This window comes from Protobothrops mucrosquamatus, unplaced genomic scaffold (genome assembly GCF_001527695.2).
Source record: "Protobothrops mucrosquamatus isolate PMUCROS unplaced genomic scaffold, P.Mucros_1.0 scaffold3800, whole genome shotgun sequence".
NCBI lineage: Eukaryota > Metazoa > Chordata > Lepidosauria > Squamata > Viperidae > Protobothrops > Protobothrops mucrosquamatus.
The window spans coordinates 104,170-130,311 of NW_015389753.1; the positions used below are offsets into that span (position 1 = coordinate 104,170).

At 39.7% G+C, this 26,142-nt stretch overlaps 1 protein-coding gene across 1 annotated transcript in view; it reads left to right on the top strand.

Annotated features, from left to right (window-relative positions):
- Window positions 1-26,142, top strand: part of GTF2B (general transcription factor IIB) — a 39,070-nt gene continuing 12,928 nt past the window's right edge. Inside the window, exons 1-2 of the mRNA XM_015827567.1 lie at window positions 1-73; window positions 6,332-6,438. Coding sequence (XP_015683053.1) covers window positions 57-73; window positions 6,332-6,438 — 124 coding nt within the window. The 5' untranslated portion in view covers window positions 1-56. The remainder of the gene's footprint in view (window positions 74-6,331; window positions 6,439-26,142) is intronic.

A 26,142-nucleotide genomic window follows, 5' to 3' on the forward strand; every position in this document is an offset into this window, starting at 1 on the left:
GGCTTAAATAGGAAACCAGTCCGTCTGCCTGCTGGAGTCGATGCGGAGGAAGCAAGATGGCGTCCACGAGCCGGTCAGTCCGGGGGGGGGGGGGGAAGGTGCCTCCGGTGGGAGGCTCTGTGTGGTTCGGGAGCCTTGACGTCGGGTTTTAAAGGGGGAGGGCCGGTGCTGGCCGGGAGAATGAAGGGTGTCCGGGGAGACCGGGAGCAGCCGTGGCTGGAGCTCCTCCTCTTAGGCCTCGGCCGCCCTTGACTTGCTGAGCTTCTAGCGAGCATCTTCCCTTTATGGCCTTTCTAGCGACTTCTCGCTCCGTGGCTCGTCTTCTCTCGCCTTCTGCTCCCTTCCCCGCCTTTTGCTCTCCCCTTTCTAGGCGCTTTGAGTCCCCAACCTCAATAGCCCCCCCCGTTTTCCAGCTTTTTTCGCACCACCCCCCCCTTGCTGAGGCGCTTCCTTCGCATTCACCACCGACGTCGCCGGGGCTGAGTCGCACCGACGGAGCAGAAAGGAACACCAAAATCTTTTTTTTTATTTTTATTTAAGTAACCGCCACTCCTAGCACCTTCCATTTTGCGGCATCACGATCCGCTCATGCGATAAATGGACCTGGCATGACTTCCCTGAATAAAGTTAATGAATGCGTTAGGGATGTGGCCAGGGAATATGTCTGCCGGCTTTTTTTTATATATATATAAGGGAATGTTTATTGCAATTACCTCACGTATTTAGCATTGTAGGGTGACCCAACTGTCCAATTTGTGTGGGAAAGCCCTTTCTCTCGCAAAGGGTTACATGCCAAACTCAATCCAGTTTTTTTCCTGGGCAAACAGTTCCCCCCCCCCCCCAGAAGCCTATTTTGTACAAATTTAAGTAGGGAGCAAATCTGGAGTTTTTGCCAGTGACTCATTTGCTTGTGTAAGCCCGGTCCGGTTTAGAGAAAAGGGCCTCCCTTCTCAGGTGTTCGTGAGGAACATAACCCATAGTTTGAGAAACCTCTAATCATTGTTTCTTAAATAGGGTTGCCAGGTCTGCTTCCAAAAAATAGCGGACAAGCGGGGGGGGGGGGGTTAAGTAGTAAAAAAAGTAGACTGTACAGCTTTAGATTACGTACCATTTCATCATAAAGCTTTTGAATAAAAAAAATGTCCACTATTTTGTGAAAAAAAATAGTGAACATAATGTGAAAAAAGTGGACTGTCCACTCAAATAGTNCCCCCCCCCCCTTGCTGAGGCGCTTCCTTCGCATTCACCACCGACGTCGCCGGGGCTGAGTCGGCCGTCGCACCGACGGAGCAGAAAGGAATACCAATATATATATATATATATTAAGTAACCGCCACTCCTAGCACCTTCCATTTTGCGGCATCACGATCCGCTCATGCGATAAATGGACCTGGCATGACTTCCCTGAATAAAGTTAATAAATGCGTTAGGGATGTGGCCAGGGAATATGTCTGCCGGCTTTTTTTTTTTTTTTATAAGGGAATGTTTATTGCAATTAACTCACGTATTTAGCATTTTAGGGTGACCCAACTGTCCAATTTGTGTGGGAAAGCCCTTTCTCTCGCAAAGGGTTACATGCCAAACTCAATCCAGTTTTTTTCCTGGGCAAACAGTTTTTTTTTCCCCCCCAGAAGCCTATTTTGTACAAATTAAGTAGGGAGCAAATTTGGAGTTTTTGCCAGTGACTCATTTGCTTGTGTAAGCCCGGTCCGGTTTAGAGAAAAGGGCCTCCCTTCTCAGGTGTTCGTGAGGAACATAACCCATAGTTTGAGAAACCTCTAATCATTGTTTCTTAAACTGTGGTCGTATTATGTCTGGGGATCCCCCCCCCCCAGGAATCCATTAGGAGCCACCGAAATCAAAATTATTTGCCAACCCTTCTAGAAAAATAGCACACTATTAAAATACCATCAAACAGTTGTTAGTGACAATGAATGCATCACATTTAATTTTTAATATAGTAAATATTAATAAATAGGACCAATATAAGTAAAGGCTCTTTGGTGGTCCTTCATACTTTTTAAAAGTGGGAAGGGGTCCTGAGAGAAAAAAAAAGTTTAAGAAATGCAGCCCTGAATTATTATATGAACAGTTTTCTCTGACGGTTGTAAAAATTAATGCCAGAAGAAATTATTCTCTAAAACAGTAGGAGGCTTACTTTAAACATCTGCAGATATAATATAAATTTCATTGCCATTGCCAGTGTTGCTTTTATACGTAGAAAAATGTTTTATGGTATAAATTTGCCAATGCATCACAGGAATATTTGGCTTTGGGTTATTAATTGTGAGTCTTAGCCAGCTTTATGTTCTTTAACTTTCTGTACTGTATAGTATGTTGGGTTTTTCAATTAAGAATATTTGATAGGTAAATAAAAGCTAATTAGTTCTTGTCCCATCTTTGTTCTAGTCCTATCTTAGCCATGAAAGCTGGCTGGGTGTCTTTGGGCCAATCACTTTTCCTCAGCCCAGTCCACTTCACAAGCTTGTTTTTGTGGGGAAAATAGAAGGAGGAAGGAATATTATGTGTATTCACTGCTTTGAGTTCTTTATGAAAACGAAGTTAGGATAAAAGAAAATTTCATTTTCTAAAAATATCAGCTCCACCCAATAATTGCTAGCCTTTGTTTTGAGTTACTGGTTGTCTCTAAAATTTAGGAAATAAAGTCATAGGATCTAAATGAGTGAAAGTTTTTGTTTTTACTTGGATGGAAAAAGACAGTTTATTAAGCAGCAGTTTTAGAAGTATCTGCTCCTGTATTGCATTGTTCTGTTTGGTTTTCATTAATTAATAATAAATGTGTAGAGTTACTGGGAAAATTTGGTACAAGAAGAAGAAAGTGAACTTTGTTGATCAATACTTTTATATTCTTCTAAACAGAAGAGTGATAGCTTAGTAATAAGAATTGCCAAAAACACCCTGTCATCACTGTTATCTCTTGCTAGTGCTCTGGAGAAATCCTAGCAGCCAAATGTCAATAGTTCTTGAAGTATATGCACTAATAGATTAATTCTTTTTATATAAAGATGTTCTGTTTTCCTAAATTAACTACTGTATTTCTAAAGCAGTAACAGTGAACATTTAATACTGTTTAAGACTACCCAGGTATAAAAAGAGCAGATTAAAACTGGTGGCAAGGAAATGTATAGCAACAAAACTAAGGCTCACAGTAAGGAGAATTACTGAATTTAATTAAAGGAATATTTCTGAGTAATGGAACAGTAATGAAGAGGTTCCGTCTCTCACATTTGTCTACTAAATATGTCTTATGAGCAAAGTTCAAATTTACCTTCAGGCATGGTAACATTGAAGCAAATGGTTCTTAATGCAGTATGGTCCGTTTAAATGTTTTAAATTCAGACTGGCAATAAATATAAAGCTAGTATACAGGACATAAGATGACATATAAGATTTGACTTACTGTATATTCCCCAGTGTTTTCCAATCCAGTGGTCTCCAGATGAGTGGGGAAAACAGCTGCTTGCATTAGAATTGATTAAACCAATTTAAAAATTTGGCTTGCATGGTATACGGTATTTCATTGGAATAGATGAGATGTTAGGGTCATAGTCACAAAATTGTTGGGTTCCTTTCCACCTACGTTCATGAGTATGCCATTACTGTTTGTAATTTCAAACATTTTATAGGAGATGTATGTTTTCCAAGCTGACACAACTTTGGGATTGTGATTGAAGTTTAAATTAAATTTTAAGAGTTAGGCTCACTAGGATCGGGAAAAAAATGTTTCAATAAATGGTCATATAAAAAAAGTTAAAATATTGCAGAGATATTTGCCATCCAAGGGAGGAATCAGTTAAGGGTATAGTATATTTGTTGAAGAACGCTATGATTTATCTTCAAAATGTTTCCAGGGAGCTCCTTTTTAAGAGTATTGACAGTTTTGTGGTTACTTCTAATTCTGTTGTTTTTTTTGTCAAGCATGTTTGAATTTCACATCTATAAAATTCATCTTTAGGCAACGTACCAGATGCTGTTTTTTCTTAGTATCATGGCCATGAAGTTGGTAGTGTGAGCAATTTACTTAGATTAGTAAAGTGAAACAGATCATTTTGTGTGTGCTATTCACTTACTAATTTATTCTTGCTGATGATACCTCCAAAAGCCAGTCCCCTTTTCCTTCCAAGAGATTAAATTGGGTTTATTTTGGGCTTTATTTATTTGCACTATTTCCCAGATGCACACAACAACAGTAGAATTAAAAGTACATTTTTTCTATCATTAGTCTGTTAGTATTCTTAACTCAGTTTTTGAATATTATTTTATTTCCAGATTCTTAGTATTGTGGATGGCTTATATATGCAGAAAGGAAAACATGTTTTTGAATTCAGATACCAATAAAGTTAACCAAATATACATATTGAATGTCTTTTCTTTGATATGATTTTAGTAGGATGAATAAAATCATATATTTTTTTAAAAAAACAAAGCAATCTGAAGTTGGCATTGTAGTAGTTTACTTGCTTAAAAGCATCCAGGGGAGCCAGGATACCTTTTAATGTATTGGTAATATTTCAGCTTGCAGCTGGATTCTGCTTGTTTTAGATTTTCTTAAGGGCAAGATTAAAGGAGACAAATTGGGCACTATGAATGAATGTGCAATTTATGAATAAGTTTGAACCCTCCAGAATTCTGGCTACTTATTACATGCAAGAGTAGCTAATACTGTGTTCATATTGTTTATCTCATGGGCACACAAATATTAAATTTTAGAACCACTAACAGATATGACAAAATACCTTTAGCCAAAATCATTGTTACAATATACCGCATTCAAGTAAAACGGGTGTCAAACTGCTGGCCCGTGGGCTGGATGCGTCATGGCGAAACCACGACCACCTCATTGCCGGCAGTGGAAAAAAAGTCACGTCACGTCACGTCACATTGCAAGTTTGACACCCCTGAAGTAGAATAACTCTTGTATTAAAGTGAAGTGATCTGATTTCCATTTTACTTATATAAGGTACAGCTTACTAGGTAGGTAACAAACATAAGATGAGATATGTTTAAGGTGCTTCTTTTAAATAATCATTGTACTCCTGTTAATTGAATTTAATACAGCTGGTTTTGTAAATATAATGCTGCATGTAGGATTATTTTAAGATTGTTGATGGTAGTTCTATAGAGAAGTGCAAGTGATCCTCGACTTATGACCACAATTTGACCATAATTTTTAATGCTAACTGATGTGGTTAAGCAAATCATGTCTTTATGTGAATCTAGCTTCCCCCATTAACTTTGCTTGTCAGAGAAGGTTGTAAATGACAATTATGAGACCTTGGACTTTGTTACTGTTGTAAATACATGCTAATTTTTGATCACATGACCATGGGGATGCAACAGTTGTAAATGCTTAAAGAATATTCGAGCAGGTCGGTACTTACATAGTCCAAGCCAAAATCTGACTTCTCCTCCCCTCAGCACATAGATCAAAGCACAATTCCCTCCTACAACTAACAGTCATAAACCACATTCTCCAATTAGTTTGAAATGCTGGCTTTCCGCCCAGTTCCTTATCCCTGATGCCTTATCAGCTCTTATTACAATATTGTTATGCCTAACTAACTCTCATCACATTCTTCCCCCTCCCCTCAGCACATCTAATTTTAAGAGTAAAGCATAAGAAAGAAAAAAGGCTGCATCTCCATATGTTGTCAAAGCAAGAACATCCAATGTTAGCATTGACAATGGCTGTAAGTCAAGGACCACCTATAATTGCAGAAATGGCTGTTGAATGAAAGAAAAACCAGGAATTTAATAGGGCATACACCTTGGATATTTATCTGTATGATAAACTCATATTCTTGAATGGTGCTTGCGCTTCCAATACTATTATGTAGAAAATGGAGTATTTTTTAAAAAATAATCAACAAGCAACTTCTTATTAGTTTAATTAGTTTAGCTATATATGAGTCTCTAATTTTGCGTAATTTTTATTTCCCATTCAAGGCTATATGTGACTTTTAGTTAAATTAGTTATTTCATATGCTATTTTTAAAGAATTACATAAACCATCTTCATTTATGTAGCTCCATAGTATTGAACAAGATCGTCCATCCTTTCCCTGCCCTGCCCTCCCATTTTGGTAGTGGCAACTACTGGATGGCGACGGTAGTCTTGACATATCTGAAAAAAACCACCTGGGAAATGCTGGTTTATATAATATTGTAACAAATGATGTCAGTCGTAGTTGTGAATTTCATTTAAAATGAATTTTCCGAAAGCACTAGAAATGAATGATTCAAAAATTAAATAAAGCAAGTGCTATTTACTGTAAATTGTCACATAAAATTGATTTTTATATTTTTTAAAGCTTGGACGTTCTGCCTAGAGTGACATGTCCAAACCACCCAGATTCCACTTTAGTAGAAGATTATAGAGCTGGAGACATGATTTGTCCAGAATGTGGACTCGTCGTAGGTGAGTAATTATAAATTATATATTTAATTCTTTTGTTTTTCATATTCTTGACGTTTCATAATTTTCTCAAAAGTCTAAAATCATTCCATATTTATTACTAATCACTGCACTTTTCAAACAGTTCTGAATAAGTTTTCACATTCAGTAATTAATAGATGAATAGTCTGCAAATGTTTATACAGGTGATTTGTGTTACTGAATTAAGTACTCAAAGCATCACTGAAAGAGCAGCTTTTAAAATTTTGTTCTTTTCTGTCATTACTGTCTCTTGCATTAAATTGCTTGAGAACTTGCTAACTGGTGGCAACAAAAACATACATTTAGCCTTACCTTTAATATAAATCTTACAGGATTTGTATCTACATTTTAGCTTCCCCCTCCTTGCAGGACAGAAAAACAGTTGTAGATTTTTCTCAGTTATAGATTTTTCTTGTAGTCCTGAGCAACTTGTCTGGGTTGCTCAGAACTTTAATGAATTGCTCAGAGCTATAAGTTTTTGTATGATGGCATTTAACACTGAAACTACCTTTGACACTGATTTGTAATTCTAATAGGGCTGCAAGGCTCTAAATCACAATTAAGTTTTCAGTGTAAATCAGTGCTTTCTCAACTATGCTGGTTTCTAGCCAGCTTTGCAGACAAGCCAAAGGGGTAGTTTTAAACTTTGAACCCTTTGTGCTGTCAAGATTATCAGAAGGTTCTCTTTTGCCTATAGTTGCATTTGTGATCATTTCGCTAAATCAGCAATTCAATTGGAAACTGCTGCAAGGAGGGTCTTTTTAATGATGTTTGCAAGGGCCACGGTTCTCTTCTTTTCTGGGACACCTTCAATTATTTCTGGAATATTTAGTTATAGAAAAATACTGAACCCTTGAATGTCCCTATTGTCTAAAGAATTCCATTGCTGAAATATTAATTGTCTACATTTGTAGTAGCAGTTCAGTTGTAGAATTCCTTCTTTAGGAAGGATTGTTACCTACTGTGTATTCTTGTTGATGCCAGATGAATTCTCCCCTTTGTAAGGATTTTCTAGGATTTAAGTGGTTGAAATAGAATGAATTTGGAATTTTTAGGGACTTGGGGGGTCTAGCTTGACTCTTTGCTTCTGCATTTTATTGTTTGATCTCTGCATTGTGTCATATTATGTTGTGATTTTGTTTTTTTATTGTATAATAAGTTAAATAGATAGTCTTTTGTTTGTTCACAATTTAGAGACAAGCTCAGATTGATTATAAATTTCTGGAGAAGTAAATAATATCTGACAGTAACACCTTAATAGCTAATGGGTTAAAATGGTTGTATATAGTGTAGATCAGGGGTCCCCAACACCCGGTCCGTGGCCTGATGCCGGGCTGCAGCTCATTCAGAACTGGGCTGCGGAAGTGGTGGACAAGCATGCGTGAAGCTGTATTTGTGAAAGTGGCGCATGCACAAAACCATCCCCTCTGCTGCCCCCCACATTGCCACTCCCAGCCTCTGCTGGTCCACCTAGCCAGAAAGATTGAAGACCGCTGGTGTAGCTGGTTTCTAAAATGCATGTTTAAATGGAGGCTTTAAAAATGTAAATTGAACTCTTAGGGGATATTGTACAAAATGAATGTAATAGCTTTAATCAAGTAAAATAAATGGTTAGGGAAAACTGATTTAAGCTAAATTACATTGCAAAGCTTCTACAGAGAAATGTAATAAAATTTGTATAATAAAAAGAATAGGTAAGAATAGGGATTTGCAAAAGTTGTAAATCCAGGAATCCTATATATTTCATCTAGAGCAATTCAAACTGCATCTGATTCAGGATTTATTTCTAGAAATTGACAACATGACCCTGAAATGATATGGTTCTGGCTGAGGTTTAGCATGTAGGAGAGAAAAACCTCCCCATAATTCTGTAGACTGTTCAATTTTAGATTGATAAATTTTGCATATTGCTAATTGGGAATATGAATGAAGAAGTCACTTTTCTTTTGAAGATGTTGAAAAGCATTTGGATATGGGAGGGTGAAGGATAACAATAGTTTGTTCCACATATCATTGCAAACAAGGTAATTTAAAAATCTAATAGACATGTTTTCATAAAATGAGAAGTCTGGTTAATTGTGACATTGGTTTTTTAACAAGTATAACGTTGCCAATTCAGTTATGATTCAGTGTACTAGAACCCTCAAAAATACATTAGTAATCAAGTTAAAAACAATCTTTGGAAACTCCTGGCGTACAGGAAAGTGTCAAAAGATTGGAGAAAAGCTGATGTTATTTCAGTCTTTAAAGGGGAAAATGTGGATCTAGGAAACAACAATTACTTTAACATCAGTACCTAGAAAATGTAAGCTATAGGTTCATTAGAAAGAAACAAGGTGGATTGTTTAGATTTGTTAGAAATAAATTGTGCCAGACAAATCATACTGCTTTTTTTTTGAGAAACTAATAACTTTAACAGACCAAGGGAATACAGGATCTAGTTTTATACCTTTCTGCCTAGATTTCAGTAAATCATTTGTTAAAGTTGATCGTAGTCTCCTTCTTAAAAAATGGAGCAAAGTAGGATGGATGGCCCCACTAACAGAAAGATTTGCAGTTGGTTGAAGAACAGCATCCAGCACATGGTCCTTAATGATCTACATCTACATAAAGGGAAGCATTTAGGGTACTGACCTGGGTTCTGTGTTCCTCAGCATTTTTATAAATGATTTATATGAGAGGATAGAAGGAATGCCCATCAAATTTGCTAATGACACAAAGCGTGGGGTTTGTTTGGGCTAATATTTCACAAGATAGTCCCAATATTCAAAAGGATCTTGATAGACTTGAATGTTGGGTGAGACCCAACAAAATGCTGTCCAGTGATGAGAAATGTAAGGTGTTGCTCTTAGAGAAACACAGATGCACAGGCACAAGACATTTGGTACCTGGATTGGCAGTTGTACTTGTTGCAGAAGAACAGCCTGCCTCCAGGACGTCTGTCACTGGTGGTTTTCAACAAAAGTTGTTGAACAGCCATTTGTCTGGGATAATATGAGGGGCCCTACCCTAAAGCAGAAGGTTGGATTAAAGAATCCAATGGTTCTTACAATGTATTATTCTGTGTTATAGAATCATAGTGAGGCAGAAGGAAAAAGGTCTGTGTTGTCCATTAGCTTTACCCTGCCCATAGTAGATCTCTTTCTAGGTACTGAGTGCACATTCATAAGCTTCACAGTGGAAGATTTAAGGGTGAGACTCAGATAAATTGCATTTATTTTACACGTGAAAGAAGATCTTAGCAACAGTATGTATCCTGCACAGCTGAATCTAGTTGTTTTCATATGTCAGCTCCTAGCTTTAATCCTGTGTGCCTTTTTTCCTCCTTATATGATAATTTAACTTTTTGTCATCTACTTCTCAAGTTTAGATGTTAAGGGTACCTGCAGTATAATATAATGATTGTGTATGGTCCTGCGGTCTAAACCTGTGAATTTAGTGGCTGCAGTTTTCATATAAATATAGTCCTTACTGACCACAGTTGGGACTGACAACTGTTGATAAGCAGCACAGTGGTTAAGTGACCACACCGACTTACAACATCAGTTCCGGCTGCATTTGTCAAGCAAATCACTGTAGGTCATTAAGTGTGACATCACATGACTGACTTGTGACTTCCTGCTGGCTTCTCCATTGATTTTGTTGGCCAGCCGGCTGTGACGGTCACAAATGGTAACCACATGATTCTGGGACACTTGACTGTTGCAAACGCATGATAGTTTTTAAAGCATCTGAACAGCAATTTCGAGGACTGCAAGTCTCCTTTTTTAATGTCATAAGAGTTGCTGAATGAATGGTCAATCAGCAAGGACTACTTATAGTCCACTATTAGCTCTAGACTTTCCTACTCTTAGTGTGCAGCTTCTTCAGATTATCCCAAAATCTTGCAATCATCAACTAAAATATAATATTTCCTGATTTTAGATAGTATAAAAATCGGGTGCTATGAACTGTTTGGCCATAATTGAATGAATATCTTAGTTGGTAATGACTTGAAATTCCAGAAAGATTTCTTGTTGAAGATAACGTAACAATTTTAAGGAAATACTCTAAAGTTTTATAATTGCTGTGTAAAAAGACCTATCTACATAGACATAATCCTTCTAAAGATACTTAGTCTAGAACCAGACTGGGCTTCCTTTGCTATTGATTTGTTTAAGTAAAAATGCTGCAACTGATGCAAAACCACATTGTGGGTCTCGGTCTCCTGACTTTTTAGTGTATAGGTAGTTCTCAGTTCAACCATAATTGATCATGGCCATAGATCATGTGGGACTAAGCAGGTCACCACTGGTTTTATAACCTATTTGTGGCAACCATTAAGTGAATACAGCTGTTATTAAATGAACATGTCCACTAATTGTGACAGTCATTAATGGAACCCAGTGTACCCACTGGGCATTTTCTTTGCCAGAAACCAGAAGAATATACATGTGACTGCAGCATGCTGCAAATTGCCGTAAATACAGGTCAGTTGTCAAGCACACAGAATGTGTGTGGCTGTCAGAACCTCAAAACTGGATTGCAAATGGCTCCGGCAGCCAGGCAAAAGTCAACTACCTGTAAGAGTGAGGCGAAACCGTAGTATTCCTTCTGTGGGTCATGGCTGAACCAAGGTTGTTCCCCCCCCCTCTCAGCTCTGTCCTTCCTTGGGAGGTAACAACTATCATTCATCACTAGTATTTTCAGTTTCCATGGTTTTTGTTCTATCAAATTATGATAAAGTTGCTAACCTAGGATATAGTATAGAAAAAAATGACACAACTTATAGAACAAGGTTGTGGGAATCTTTGATTTCTAAGATAATGTTGAATTTCATTTTGTAGCAGCTTACTTGTGGCATTTCTGGCATTTAAATGGATCTCAAGTAGCAGAGTTTAGAAAGATTGCTGCTAAAGCTCTAGAGCAGAGGTCCCCAATGTTTTGGGCACCAGGGACCGGTTCCGTGGAGACAGGTTTTTCCACGGACCGGAGAGTGTGTGGTTTTGTGTGCTGCCTGCATCCCGCAGATGGGGCTTTGCTTGTTTGTGCGGACCGCTTACTGGCATACTGCAGCCCGGTACCAGTCCACTGACCAGGGGTTAGAGACCCCTGCTCTAGAGAAGTACTTTCAGTAGGTTTAGTTAGATAACCCTATCCAGATATGGACTGACCCAGAATAAGGCTTCTTTGGATGTAGAATAAATCTTAGGGCACCTTCGATAGCTTAATTAGTGTGTCTTTCTTTCCTAAATTACATTGCTATATAAGAAAATTTGATTTTTTTTTCTTGATTCAGATATCACTATTCTTTAACCTCTCAAAAATAATCCAATGCTATTTTAATTTTATAACTGTACCTATGTTATATTCATAGGTAGTTTTTTGGTTTTTTTATTATTTTGATTTACTCTTATTTTAATTTTAGTGGTGTCTTACGGTTTTGTTTTTTTGAAAAGGAGAGCTGGTGATTTTGCCAGTCATTAGAGGGCAGCACATTCCCTATTTACCATCTGAACAAATTGTATGGGATTGTCTTGTGTTTAAAAGTTCCTAAAATACAGTGCGGTGTCTGTAGTGGAGGAAAAATATTAAAACAGATGCCAGCAGAAATCCACAGTATGGAATGTTAACCTAATAGTTTAAGATTAATTAGAATTGGATATCCATTTTAGAGAAATAATTGGCTATCCGCTGTATTCATTGTGTGAGCAAAGTCAGAATGCTGTGATGCATTATAGCCTAAGATTTTTTCAGCTGTGTTGCTTGGAGTTTTAAGATTGCATGAGAATTTGACGGGTTCTATGAGAAAGTTTTAAGTTCACTCAAAAGCTGCCAGATTTGATCACTAGAGCTTTGCCTCATGGTCAAGAGTCCTGGGATTTTCCCAAAGTAACAGGTTTTCATGGACTGAAAAAAGTCTTAAACCCCTGGTATAGGCAGCTATTTTTGGTAATGAAGTTTTTTTTTTATTTTGCTAGGTCATCTCTCTAGACAAATACATAATTATGTGATTTTTTCCCCTACTACTTCATAGTAGTAAGTAAAAGTTAATAGATTGTGCCCGGGTCTCCACATAATAAGCTGATCTTGGCAGTTGACATTGAATATGAAACCATAAAGCCATGAAGTGCTATGGCTGGATGCGTTTTAGATTTTGTCATCCTTTATTTCCAGATTAAGAACGCTCATTGTTACTGGCACAGAAACTACCAGTTAAGGGGGAAGGAAAAAAAAAATCTAAGTATAAAGTTGTAAGTTTTTGAATGATGACATTATGGAAGATTATTTTTAGAAGAAGAAAAAAAAAGTAGAAATGGAAAGCCAGTTTTGTCTAGAGCAGGGGTAGGCAACCTTGGCTCTTTTATGACTCGTGGACTTCAACTCCCAGAATTCCTGAGCCAGCTAAGCTAAGCTGGCTCAGGAATTCTGGGAGTTGAAGTCCACGAGTCATAAAAGAGCCAAGGTTGACTACCCCTGGTCTAGAGTTGTGGGAAAAACAGGAGGAGGAAGATACATGTGTTGGGTCGTTTGTAAAAATAATAAAGATGGGATATAAACAGTGGTGGGATTCAGCCAGTTCGGACCAGTTCGGCAGAACCGGTAGCTAATTTTTTGTTGCCCCAGGCCCAGAACGGACTTCTGGAAACAGCATCCACACAGAGAACCGGTTGTTCACATATTTGAATCCCACCACTGGATATAAACAATCCAATACATAAAATAGTTTTGCTAGTATGAATTGCATTAGCTTGCATTCAGTGTCAGGTCAGTTGAATTCCTTATATTCTTCTGTGCATGTTTATTCTTTTTGCCACTTTTCTGCATTTTGGGGGGGAATGACGCTAAGTTAGGATTATTCTGTGGAATAATCATAATATAGTAAATTTCTGAAATAGGTCAGTTTTAATTTTGGATGTGTAAATTCAGTTCTGCAAAAGTGTTCTTTGGGTAAGATAGTAAAATGTTTAACAAATTTAGCAAAATTGGGCTGCCTGCTTCTGAGTACTGGGAAGATTGTACCCTAGAGAATAAAGAATCAGCTGCTAGGCTGGAGAATATTCTCTCGTGTTCTTAGTATTGATCTTTAAGGGTTGGGGAATTTTTTTAAAAAAAAAGTTGCTGAAATTGTTACTTTGTTACTTTAGGTGGCTCTGGATCTTCAGAGACTTGATTGGATTTCTTTTATGGGAGAAGCAATGCGTAGGGAGTGAGAGCAGGACGGGCTACATAGAATGTTCCAGCATAATCATGGAAGAGATCTAATGTAGACAGATAAGATTAAAGAGAGATGAAAATATACTTATAAAATACTTTACAAAACAGATTATAGAAAAACAAAAACATTTTCAGAGAAGGAATAGGAGTGAACTGGGCTGTCTTCCCTTTAAACAACATAAAGATGTGACAAGGAGAGTGAGTGGGTGGCCATATAAATTTTCTAAATAAACATAAATAAATATCATTTGTTAAATAAGAAAGCAGCAGGCCTAGATGAAATACACAATGAATTGTTTAACTATCTTTTCTACAGTTTTAACTCCCAGCAGCTCCATTTCAACAAACTGTATATATCCTCCTAAAGAAGAAAGATTCAAGAGAATATGAAAGTCATATCATTTTTTCCTGTTAAATTTTCCTTACTATCCGCAAAAAAAACCAAACTGAAACATATGTATAGAGAAGTGCCCTATGATCAGGCAGGTTTCAGAAAAAATAGATGTACATAAGATTAGATATCTGAATATAGTTAACTTAAGATGTTAGCTATTTATCTGCCTAATGTTGGTAGTCTAGGCTTTATTTTAATCTCTGTCAATTTATATTTTAGTAATTGTATAGTACGTCACTTCAGGTTAAGAAAAATACAATTCCTGTCGTTAGTAGAGTTGTGCAACTAATGGATTTTGAACTTAGAACCAGGGGCATAGGCAGATAACAGTCAACAGAGTAACTTAAGTTGCCATGTTTTAAAACTACTGAAGTGTTCCTTAACCCTGCTGTATATTTGAAGAATTGGGATTAATGTGTTTTTTTTTATAATAGTTTATAATAAACCAATGAACCACCATGGCATCCTTTTCTTGCTTTAACTCTGGTCCTTGTTAGGCAATGAAGCTACGACTGCTGTCTTGCGTTTGAGAGAAGCAGCCAGATATGCTTTCCACCACCACTTCTCAAGACTTTTATAGCCCCAGATGCCTAAGAGCAGATGGGCTCATTTATTCATTGCCCTGCTCACAGTTTACTTACAAGCTTACAGGCTGGAGTTCCAGCTGCCTGGCTAATTGAACCATACCCAGGCATTATCAGGAATGTACTGACATCTAGACGCAGTCTCACTCCACCCATGCCCTTAGCTTAAAAAAGTGAGAGGGGGAGGGAATGTTGGAGAAAAGGAGGTAAGAAAATGGCAAGCATATAAGGAAGCTGGAGGCCACCTCTGCAGATTTATGATTATTACAGGGAAGTAAGAGGACTATCAAACAATTGTGAGGACTACGAGCTATGGTAGGCACATTATCCTGATGGTAAGCAGCGTATCCTGGTGGGATTCGTTCCTGGAGCTTGCTTTGGAAACTCAGTTGGAGTGCTCAAAAGAAATGCTTGGAAGTGGCCAAAAAAAAAAGAAAAAGAAAAAGAAAAAAAGAAAAGAAACAAGTGCACAGGTCTCCGAACAAATGCAAGACCTTTTGGAATGAGGCAAAGGTTGTGCTGTATTCCACTTTGCGAACTTAAGACTTTTAATTGTGATAAGGACTAATCCGTCAAAGACTTACTTACCTGGCTACATCAACTACATGCCAAGCCTAAGAGGGTGGAGTTAATCCAGGGCAACAGCCTACAACTGGGAAACGTGTGTGTGCTACAATAAAGCACTTTATGGTTATCTTCTACACTGGGTGCACAGTCCTTGGAAAACAAAGAACCCTCATAGTCTCACATATAATTTTGTAGTTGGCCTCCTTTATTTGGGGAAGAATATTTATATATCTTATTGAAATAAGTAATTCCTTTAATATTAAAAATAAAATATGCCACGTTTGTTACACAATCCCGAACAGTTGTGCTCTTTCTGTATGCCAACTTTTGCTTATTTGGCCAAAGTTACCGTTGTCACAATACTGTTGATTATGAAAGCAGGAATGGTGCCGAATTCACAAGAGGCTACTTCTCTCCAGTGAGTCATATAGGTCATTCCCATGTGTTTGGAAAAAAAACATTACATAATAGCTATGCTCGGTGTTCTATTTATATAGCGCCAGGATTTCAAGTACATCTTGCTTTTTTTAGACGCAGTAAACAGTAATGAGAATTTGCCTCAAAGTGAAGTTACTGCTAGGCCTTAAAAGGAACAATGCTTAAATATTTACATAAAAGCTAACAGCCAAAAAGGGAGCATGAATCCCAGTATAAGCTTGCAAGAAGATGGTAGGATGGTGGAAGGAATGCATCTTGCCGATCATGTTTTAGCTTCATTTTTTGTCTTAATAATATCTATTCTAGCAAATAAAAAATAAATTTACTTCTGGGGTTGGTTGATGGCATCGTGAGAAACTCTCACCATGGCCCAAAAGGCAGAACTCTTTGTTAGACAAAATGTTACCCAAATTTGGGGATGCGAAAAAAGCATAGTTGTGCTGTCATTAGCCCAAGATTTTATTTTAAAGTCAGTTGTAAGCTGGAGATTATAAATGAAGTTAATTGGTCAATGATTGGTAGCATTCTGTCTAGTTAAACCTAGCATGCAGGGCAGAGAATATGGCTGAGCTACTGTAGTTCTGGGGAAAAAAAACCCTGTTCTCAACTTTGTCAGTTATGGTTCATCCTCTCTATATCTGTTTCTAGAAGTCATTCTTAATCATAATTCTGTGCAATAAAACTTTGCAGAAGTTATTTTGTCATTTTGTTCGAGTGATTCAGCTAGAGCAGAGGTCCCCAACCTTTTGGGCACCAGAGACCTGTTCTGTGGAGAGAGGTTTTTCCGTGGACCGGAGGATGCATGGTTTTGTGTGCTGCCTGCGTCTCGCAGATGGGGCTTTGCTTGTTTGTGCGGACCGGTTGCTGGCATGCCGCGGCCCGGTACTGATCCACGGACCGGGGGTTGCGGACCCCTGAGCTAGAGCAAGTTGTAACACAATTATACTAGATGTTACTAGTACTCTAAAATTAGGCATATCTCAGTCATGGTGTTATCTTCGCAATACAACACATTTTTCAAGTTTGATTTTAAATATAGCTGTAGATTAATCTGATTGGTATGGCTGACAAGGTGCTATGTGTAATTACTACTTTGTATTCATGGTATAAAAGTCGGGTAAAATTCTTGATGTTCTTGTTGCCTGTTTTCTATTTGTGTAGCCTTAGTAGGTGTCTTCTGTAACACAGAGGTTGGGACAAAGCACTGGGTTCAATTATTTCTAAGTCTTTTTCAAACCTCTTGCCTTGTCTTTTCAGAGGAAGTCTTTTCTGAGTCATGATTTGGAAAATAGTTCCACTTAATAATGTCAGTAATTTTGGCGCATTTATAGTTTATGAAATCATGACTATATCTGGATTTTTTTCTAATTACAGATTGTTTCCTTTTTCTACAGGCTTGATAACAAGCCAGCAGCTGAATAGCCTTCATTAGCAACAAATCAGCCTTCGCATTTTGTATAAAATATTTTTTACACATAATGAGAAAATTTGAAAGAGTGAAATTATTCTCCACTTTAATATATAAACTCCGTTTTATAGTTCGTTCATTTTAAATGCTTTTAGGATGAGCACAATTACAGGATTTCCAATATAGTTTCAAGTCATAACACAGATTGCCTTTTAAAACAAAGAAGTGTAGTTAATGAATGAAATGTTAGCATTGATGATACATTTTGTCAGAAACGTCTCAAAGATCTTCAGATGCTAAACTAATGTAGACCTCATAGACAATAAAAACTTGTCAGTTAATATATGCATAGCCATCAGTTATTGAATTTTCTTTTGGGACAAGCAGCATGAAGCGGGCAACAAAAATTGGGTTAGAAATACTAAGCTAAAGGAACATATTTATGATCTCTCCTTTACCCAGAAAGGCTGCAGCATTAGAATTCACTCTCTGTCCACTGATCTCCAGTGAAATGCTGGGCCTGATCGACCATAAATGTTTACCAGGAAGCCCACTCCAGACAGCTGCTTCTCATGAGTAGATTGCAGGAACTGAGGTTTTTGCAGTCAGGTTGTGAGTTGAGTGGCTGAGAGTTGAAGGATTTCAATCAAGTTCACAGCTGTCATGCAGCGTATATGGACACAAAGTTCACACAAGCATCATTTAAACATTCTCGGATGTAATTTATACCTAAAGAGAGATTTTTCTGAGTGTCAGGATAAGAGAATTCCACTTGATGATTCAACATTCTGGATTAAAAAGGAAAATAAAGGAGGGATTTAAAGATTTGCAAACTTTTGCCAAAAAGTTCAACAAGGAGTAGATGTAAGATAATTTAAAATGGACAAAGGGATAACTATTTTGAAAGATTCGTTTTTTGAAATTAGATTTAAAATAAACAAACTGGACCCTTGAGATATTTTTTTTGTTTATTATTAAAGAGTGTAGACAATAGTTGGATTTTACGAAACAAAAGATAAAGGTAGCCTTAACCAGACTGCAAGGTTGACTCTAATTACAGGGTACCATTTGAGATAAAAGTATTAAGGGCACAGGAAGACAAAATGAAATGAAAAGAAAGCTTGCCTTTTATTCTTTCCTTTGCAACTGAGATATTTTCACTTTTGGATTATAATATTACAATGGCAACCATCAGAAGAACAGCAAAAACAGGCAGAGGGGTTGGGGGGTGGCGGCGGCGAAAGAGGAGATTACTAAAGCTATCAGCAGAGAGGAATTATATCAGATTTACTTAAGAAAATGGTTGAGGAATTGGGCAGTATGTTACCTAAATCACTTGATATTCAGTTGACTAAATCGGTTAACATGAAGTTGACAGCTTTGGAAACAAGAGTGGATCAAAGACTTGTAAAGATGAAAGTCCAGACAGAGAAGTTAAGAAGAAGGGAGAGCTCATGGAGAGATCTGTAAAACAAGTGTCTGGAGACAGAGATCTGAATTTGTAAAACAAGTTAACGACAAGGTGGAAATTCTAGAGTGTAAGACGGGACTTATACAATTAGTTCTTGACTTATGACCACAATTGGGACCAGAATTTCTGTTGCTAACCAAAGCAGTTAAAAGCAGCCCAATTTTCTGACTTTTTCTAGCAACAGTTCTTTGTGAATCACTGCAAATCCAGCTTCCTCTATTGACTTCGCTTATTAGAAGCCAGCTGGGAAGATTGCAAACGGCAGTCAAATGCCCCTGGGATGTTGCCACTACCACAAAAACATGCTGGTTGCCAAGCATCCAAATTTTGATCCTGGGGACTAGGGGGAGGCTGTGATGGTCGTAACTGCAAGTACCAATTGAAAGTCAAGGAAAGAGCTGGAAAGAGAACTATAGATAATTTGGCACTACTAGCACTGAGAGAGAAAAAAAATTGAGATATCGAGCAATTCCACGGGATTCTGGTAAAAGATATTAGAGAAAAGGTTATGAAACCTTCAGTAATTTTTTTTAAAAAATTGGAATGAGGCAGAGGCAGAAACTGATAAAGTTATTTAGAATAAATACAAGATTTGCGAGAGAATAAGAAATGTTCCAAAGAATGTTTCGATGCACTTGGCAGGAAGAAGAAAAAAAGATCACGTTTTGCAGCAATGTTTTAATACAAGATGAAAGATTGATGATGCAGGTGTAATTGTTCTTAAATTCCTGTTAAACCTTCCGTAAGAGAAAATAGTATTCTTTTTTGACTGATAGATTAAAACAAAGTTCCATTTTGATGGGATAAATTGGACACTGTTTATTTTTAAACAGCAGAGGTTTTGGCTGAATTTTGGTTGCCTCAGAAAGAAACAATAATGAAAAAAAAATTAAAAGGAGTTTTTGAAAATAATGTAGCAAAGGTACTGATTTAATTCCCCCCCCCCAATTTCCATGCCAGTTATGATCTGCTAGAACTACATAAACTAGGTTTTTCATACCTCAGGCAAATGAATTATAACTTTATTGTTATGTATTTTTCTGGTTTGCTCTTGATAACTGAAGCAAATAAGTAAATTAGTACTGATTATATGTTGCTGAGTATGTTGTTTCATATTATGCTTGAAAACAAGACTTGTCTATGAATGTCATGTTTATGAAGTGACAATAACTCACATGAGAGTTACTACTAATGATCTGTGCAGTCAGTTCTAAATGCACCTAACTGTTTTTTCTCTTGCCTTAACTGAGCCAGGTACCAAGGGATGTACTAAGCACAAATAATAGGGAAATTTGAATCTGTGATACAGCAATGCTTGCAGATTTGATTTCTTATCTTAGAAAAACATTTCTAAGATTGTAATGCATATGCTGCTCACTGGTTGCCTATGCTTGAGCTGGTAAAGTTTGATAGTTCTAAGGGTACAGTGCCATCCCTATGAATATTTTTGAAATATATTTGACTTTAGGGCCTGTCACTATTTATGAAGCATTCTAATGTTACTGTTATATAGACCTTTCCACGGGAACTTTTTATCTGAAGCCTCTCACATGTTTTCTCCAGTACGGGAGATGGAGAATTCACATGTGGGTTTTCATTGGATGCCTGCTCTTGAGACCAAGTAGTCAAACTTGACACGCCCCCTCTTGCTGATCCAGTCTTTAACTTGGTCTCAGCTCTTGACGACGTGTCTGGGTTGGCTCTCAGTTAATTGCAGGTTAGGATCTATATGTGAATTCTCCTCTTCCTTTANAGACTATTGTAGGGGTCTGAGAGCCAACACCTCGTCCATCTTCAGTCACTTCGCCCTCGTTAAAGACTGGATCAGCAAGAGGGGGCGTGTCAAGTTTGACTACTTGGTCTCAAGAGCAGGCATCCAATGAAAACCCACATGTGAATTCTCCATCTCCGTACTGAGAAAAGGCGTTCAGGTAAGACAACGCCCCTTCTAAAGCAACTTTCTTGCACTACCCAAGTCCTAACTTGTAGCTCTTGATTCTCTAGAACAAGTTGAGGCTAGTGGGCACATTTGGCATTTTTGGAAACTGGGATTTTCAACACATTTGGAGTTTTTGAAAGCCCTGCAGGGCAGGGTTTGCCCAATTCCAAAATGGCACCAGAATTCTATCTGCCATTCCTTCTAGTTCGCCATCATACAAACTTGTATATCTGCTTTACCTTCATCCTTTTTGTGGGCAGGTGGATACAGATTTGAAACAGCAGCCATGTCTAATATTTATTTTCTAAAAAAAAAAAGCAATGGAACAAATTTGGGGCCCATATGCGCTCTTGAAGGTGAAGTTAAACAGACGTCTTAATATAAACTACAAACATATTAACGGATGTTTTTTTTTTTAAATGCACAAATCAGGGGAAGGGGAATCAAAGAAGTTCTTGGTGATCATGTTGGCACTGTGTTATATTTTCAGCTCTGATAAGCCTTGTATTGTAAACTGTGTCTGGGCATAGTTGGAAAGTTCATTCTAAAACATGCAGGCAATTTTATTTTGAAGGAAACTGACATTTTTTACGGCACATAATAAATAACCTAGACCACATGTGTAAATAGCATGCCTGGTATATCTTCTTAACACAAATTTATAACTTGCTCTTGTTTCCATTTATTTTACTTCCTCTCCTTTGCTCTTCAAATGGTCATAAAAGATAAGTGCACGACTGTACTCCTATTATTGAGGCATCTGCCAGCATAAATTATACAAATAAGCTAAAGAGGATTCTAGCCTGTGCTGGAATATAATGGACTAAGGACCAAAATGCTTTGCCAGCACAGTTAATTTTGCACTATTTATCTGCCTCTTATTTCACAGTATTGCATATCATGTGGGTAGGGAAAAGTTAGATTTGCAGACCTCCCATCAATATACAGTATATACATATTGTCATGCTTAAACCTGAAGTAGTTCCTACTTGTGTTGGTCAGGAATGCTAAAATCTGCTATAGACACCTGCACATTTAGTACTATGTTGTAGGACTATATGATTGTTTTTGACATTCTGGCTTTATTTGACTAATTCATTGTCCCAGGAGCACTTTGGTTCATGAATCAGCTCTTCTTGGAATCACTGTTTGCACTCCAACAGCAAAGTTATCTTAAATGGTAACCCCCAATTCTTTCCCTTGCTGGCATTATGAGAACTACTGGCATTCAGAGGGGGCATAAAATCTTTACTCAATTTATTTTTTTGCTATATTTTATATCCTAACTTTCCTTAAAGAACTCAGTGTAACAAGACCTACCTCCAGTTTCCCCCCACTACATCAAAACTGAAAGACTGGGCTAAAAGATATCAACCCAACGTCACTCAGTAACCGCAGCTAAAGGTGTCTTGAACCCAAGTCTTCTCATTCTTCACCAACATCGTTTATAAAAGTACCGCATCTAAGCAGTGCTAGCCATATCAGGTTTTTATCTTGTGTTCTTTAAGAGTGAACATTCTGTGGGATCCAATTTGGATCACTGGGACCAGAGGTTTAGTCTTCTGAGCTTTCAGATTTGTGCTGGAGTCCATCCTCGGAGAACTTCTCCCACCAGAATGTGTCCCTTTCACATTCCGGTGAGGGAGAAATTCCCTGAGAATGGGCTCCTGCACAAGTCCGACAAGTCAGAAGACTAGAGCTCTGGTCTTGGTCATCCAAATTGGATCCTGCAACATTATCCTGGGACATGTATATTTGCCTTCATCCGTGAGTGAATATTCTCTTCCTTTCTGTATAAGCATTTGCGTCATCCTTAAAAATATTCAGGTGACTGCAGCCTGATGGACATATTGAGCTTAATAGCAGAATTAGAGGCTGTCCTTTACTGTTTCACTCACATAGTTATAGCTTAAGTTCTGCCCTGAATGTTTTTGAATGATTACTAACTGCTCTTTGCTCAGTTTTCTAGAGTACATTCTCTTTATTTCATCAACAATACTTTCTCCAGTACGGGAGATGGAGAATTCACATGTGGGTTTTCATTGGATGCCTGCTCTTGAGACCAAGTAGTCAAACTTGACACGCCCCCTCTTGCTGATCCAGTCTTTAACTTGGTCTCAGCTCTTGACGACGTGTCAGGTTTGGCTCTCAGTCAATTGCAGGTTAGGATCTATATGTGAATTCTCCTCTTCCTTTAAAAGATTCCTTCCCTATTAATTAAATTTCCTTACCTATTAATTTGACTTTCCCCTATAACTTCTGGCACTGGGATCAGTGCTTTCCCACACCCCTGCCTTTGGGACGGTTAAGGATTGGGGGGGGAAAATCCATTGCAGCTCTCCCTTGTTCTTTCCCCAGGGCTCTGGGGAGGCAGGGAGGAAACCTAAAACAGGGGGTTTGGAAAGAACGGCTGTTCATTTCTCCCTGTTTCCAAAGCGTTCCCTCAAATCCCCAGTCGGAGTTGCCTTCGACCTCCGGAATTGTTCGGAGCGCGAAGTACGATCGCGGGCGCCATTTTAAGTTGCCAAAAAAGGCAACGAAGTTCGTTTTACTCTCCGTTTTTGCAGCGATCGGCAAGAAATCGCTGGGGGGGGTTTCCAGCTTGGCGCCCAGCTCTGCCTTAGCAATTCAGCCCTTTGCTCTAAAAATCTGTTTTGAGGCTGCGGAGCTGCGCAGCAGAGCGGAACGAGTTGCGGCCGCCATTTTGGGGCCTACGATCAGGGCGAGGAGCTATGAAGGCCTCGCTCTGAAATTTCTCCGTAACTGTTCATAAGCATTTAAGGAAAGGGCCCCTAGGATTGCCAGGCGCTGTCAGCTCCTTGATTTATCTAGTAACTTTCTCCTTCAGTTACTGTTCATTTCCCCTTACTAACGGCCGCCATTTTGAAGCCACGTGGAAGCTTCTTCAGATTCAAAGGGAAACATTTTTACTTGTCCTGGGCCAGGTATCTTCTGGGGGGTGGTACCTTCCCTTATCAGTTAACCTTGGCATTTGTTTCATTTCCCACATCACAGTAACACTGATTGGCAAAATTGGATTATTTTTCCTTATTTACTGGTGCACATTGCCTGGCCACCTAAGGCCTCCGGGGCGGAGCCCAGAGTGTGGTTCCAACCGTGCCTTCGGTACCTCACTCAAGGACCGTGACCATAGCCCAGAGAGAACCTTAATATTTTTTGGGTCGGGTGGTCAGGGGAACAGCCTCTGTGTTTGTTCCAACTCCGCCTCCGCCAGCTTCTTGCCTGCCAGAGCGTCACCTCAGCTTATCTGAGACTGCTCCACTGGGATGGAAGGCTCTTCGTTACCTCAATCCACTCCATCTTCCGGTCACGGCTGCACTACATCCTCTGGACAGGAAACGGCAGGCAAGGCAAAAGCAAAAACTAAACATGTGCTCCCGAAACCTTCTAAGCTGGCGGAGAAGCAAGCCAGCCGTAGGCACCAGGCTCTGGAGAAGGAGTTCTCCAGAGCACAGAAGCAAGCCGAACTAGAATCAAGGCAGATGGAGGATACTGAAGTCGATCTGCCCTTGGGACCAGACCCTTCTGCCCAGGGAGTTTGGTCTGTTCCGGGAACCCCGGTGAACATAAGTCCTCCCCCCACTGTGGTTCAACAACCCACAATTCCCCCTGGGACTGTTTTAGAGCCCACAGTCACACCCACAGCCTTGGGCTCCAGGGGGGTGGATTTGGCAGATATCTTCGCTGATGCGCGCCTCGAGGCTTTGCTCTCCAAGGTGGTGGATAGAGCCTTAGGCCACCGCCCCTCTCCATCACCTGATCAGGGGGCTTCCACCTCGGCAATGCCCCATTACGAAATTCCCGCAGAATTCCCCATGATTCAAGAGCCTATGTCTCCCGCACACTCTTCGGTGAGTGGTTTTTCTTTCCCTCAGGGTGGGGAGCAACCGGATCTTCTCCTTTCAGAAGATGAGGAACTCCCCCCTGAACCTTCCACTTCAGGGGGTCTCTTCAATCCGGCTCATTTCCTGTCAATCCTTCGTAAGGCTACAGCAACCGCGAACTTAGGGTCTGACCAATTCCCTCAACCACCAGTGGCGTCGGATACCGACCCTCACCCTATATTCTTTGAGAAAGTGACTACCGAACACCATGTTCCATGCCCTTCCATCTTCCTTAAAGGGATTAAGAAGCCATGGGCCTCACCGGCCTCGCTTCCTTCCGTTAGTGGGACCGACAGAAAGTTATTCAGCCCCTCCACTGATCTCAGTGATGTGCTGGAAGTTCCTAAGGTGGACGAGGCTTGGACCCCATTGGTATCTCAAACGGCGGTTGCTGGGGACTTGACACAGGCGCTGAAAGAGGATGATAAAAAATGGGAACATACATTCAGGAAGACACACCAATCTGCGGCCTGGGCCATTAAAACGGCCAGCTGCACATCCTTTTTTGTCAGAACCACCCTTCTCTGGTTGCGTCAGCTTCAAGCCAGGGTCCCTGCTGAGGACTTACGCACTCATCAGGACCTGAGTAAAATGGTGGCGGCCACTGAATACGCTGTGGACGCCTCCCTTCAATCTGCTGTCTTTGCCTCTAGATCCTTGGCCTCCAACATCACGGCCAGGAGGATGTTGTGGTTGAAGCATTGGCAGGCTGATACCAGACTTAAATGGGGTCTTGCGTCTGCACCTTATCTGGTCGAAAACAAGGATAAGCGCAAGGTCATGGCCCATATAATTAAGAAGTCTGACAAGCGTCCTACCACCTACTTTCGTAGGCAGTCCTTTCGGCAGCCTGCGGGAGTCTCCACCGCCCAGACTTCCCGCTCCTTTAATCCCAGGGAGAGGCCATACGACCGCCCTTACGACAGGTCCGGGTTTAGGCCCAGACAGCAGGGACAAAGTAAAAGGCCATTTCGTGGGGCAGGACGCCCATTTAGGAAGTTTAAATGACTCACACACATCCCTTCCCATTGGGGGGCGGCTAGCTCACTTCTTTCACCAGTGGGAACTTTCCTCCACAGACAACTGGGTGCTACAATCCATCCAGCAAGGTCTGTCCCTGGAGTTTCTAGCCACACCCCCAGAACGACTCATCCTTTGCTCCATTTCCAGAAATCCACAGAAACGGGAACTTATGCAGGAGGCCATCCACCACCTTTTAGAAATTCAGGCAATAGAACCGGTTCCAAAAGACCACAGAGGGAAAGGGTTTTATTCAATCCTTTTTGTGGTACCCAAGTCCTCAGGGGGGTGGAGAGCTATCCTAGACCTCAAGCATCTCAACCATTACATCACCTACAAAAGGTTCAAGATGCAATCCCTCCAGTCCATACTGGGAGGGATCAGACAAGGGGATTTCTTAGCATCAATAGACCTCACAGAGGCTTATCTTCACATCCCCATTCATCCAGCTCACCGCCGGTTCCTGAGGTTCTGCTACCAGGGCAAACACTTTCAGTACAGGGCCCTCCCCTTCGGTCTTTCGTCGGCTCCCAGGGTGTTCACAAAAATCCTAGCAGTCCTGGCAGCCCAGTTGAGGAAGGTTCCCATTCGCGTCCAATGCTATCTGGACGACATCCTAATTCAGGCGTCCTCCTTGCAGGCGGCTCAGAGGGATGTGAATTACACCATCCGGGTACTTCAACTACATGGCTTCTCGGTCAACTTTCAAAAGAGCCAGACAGTTCCCGCGTCCAGACTCTTGCACCTGGGGGCCGTGATAGAC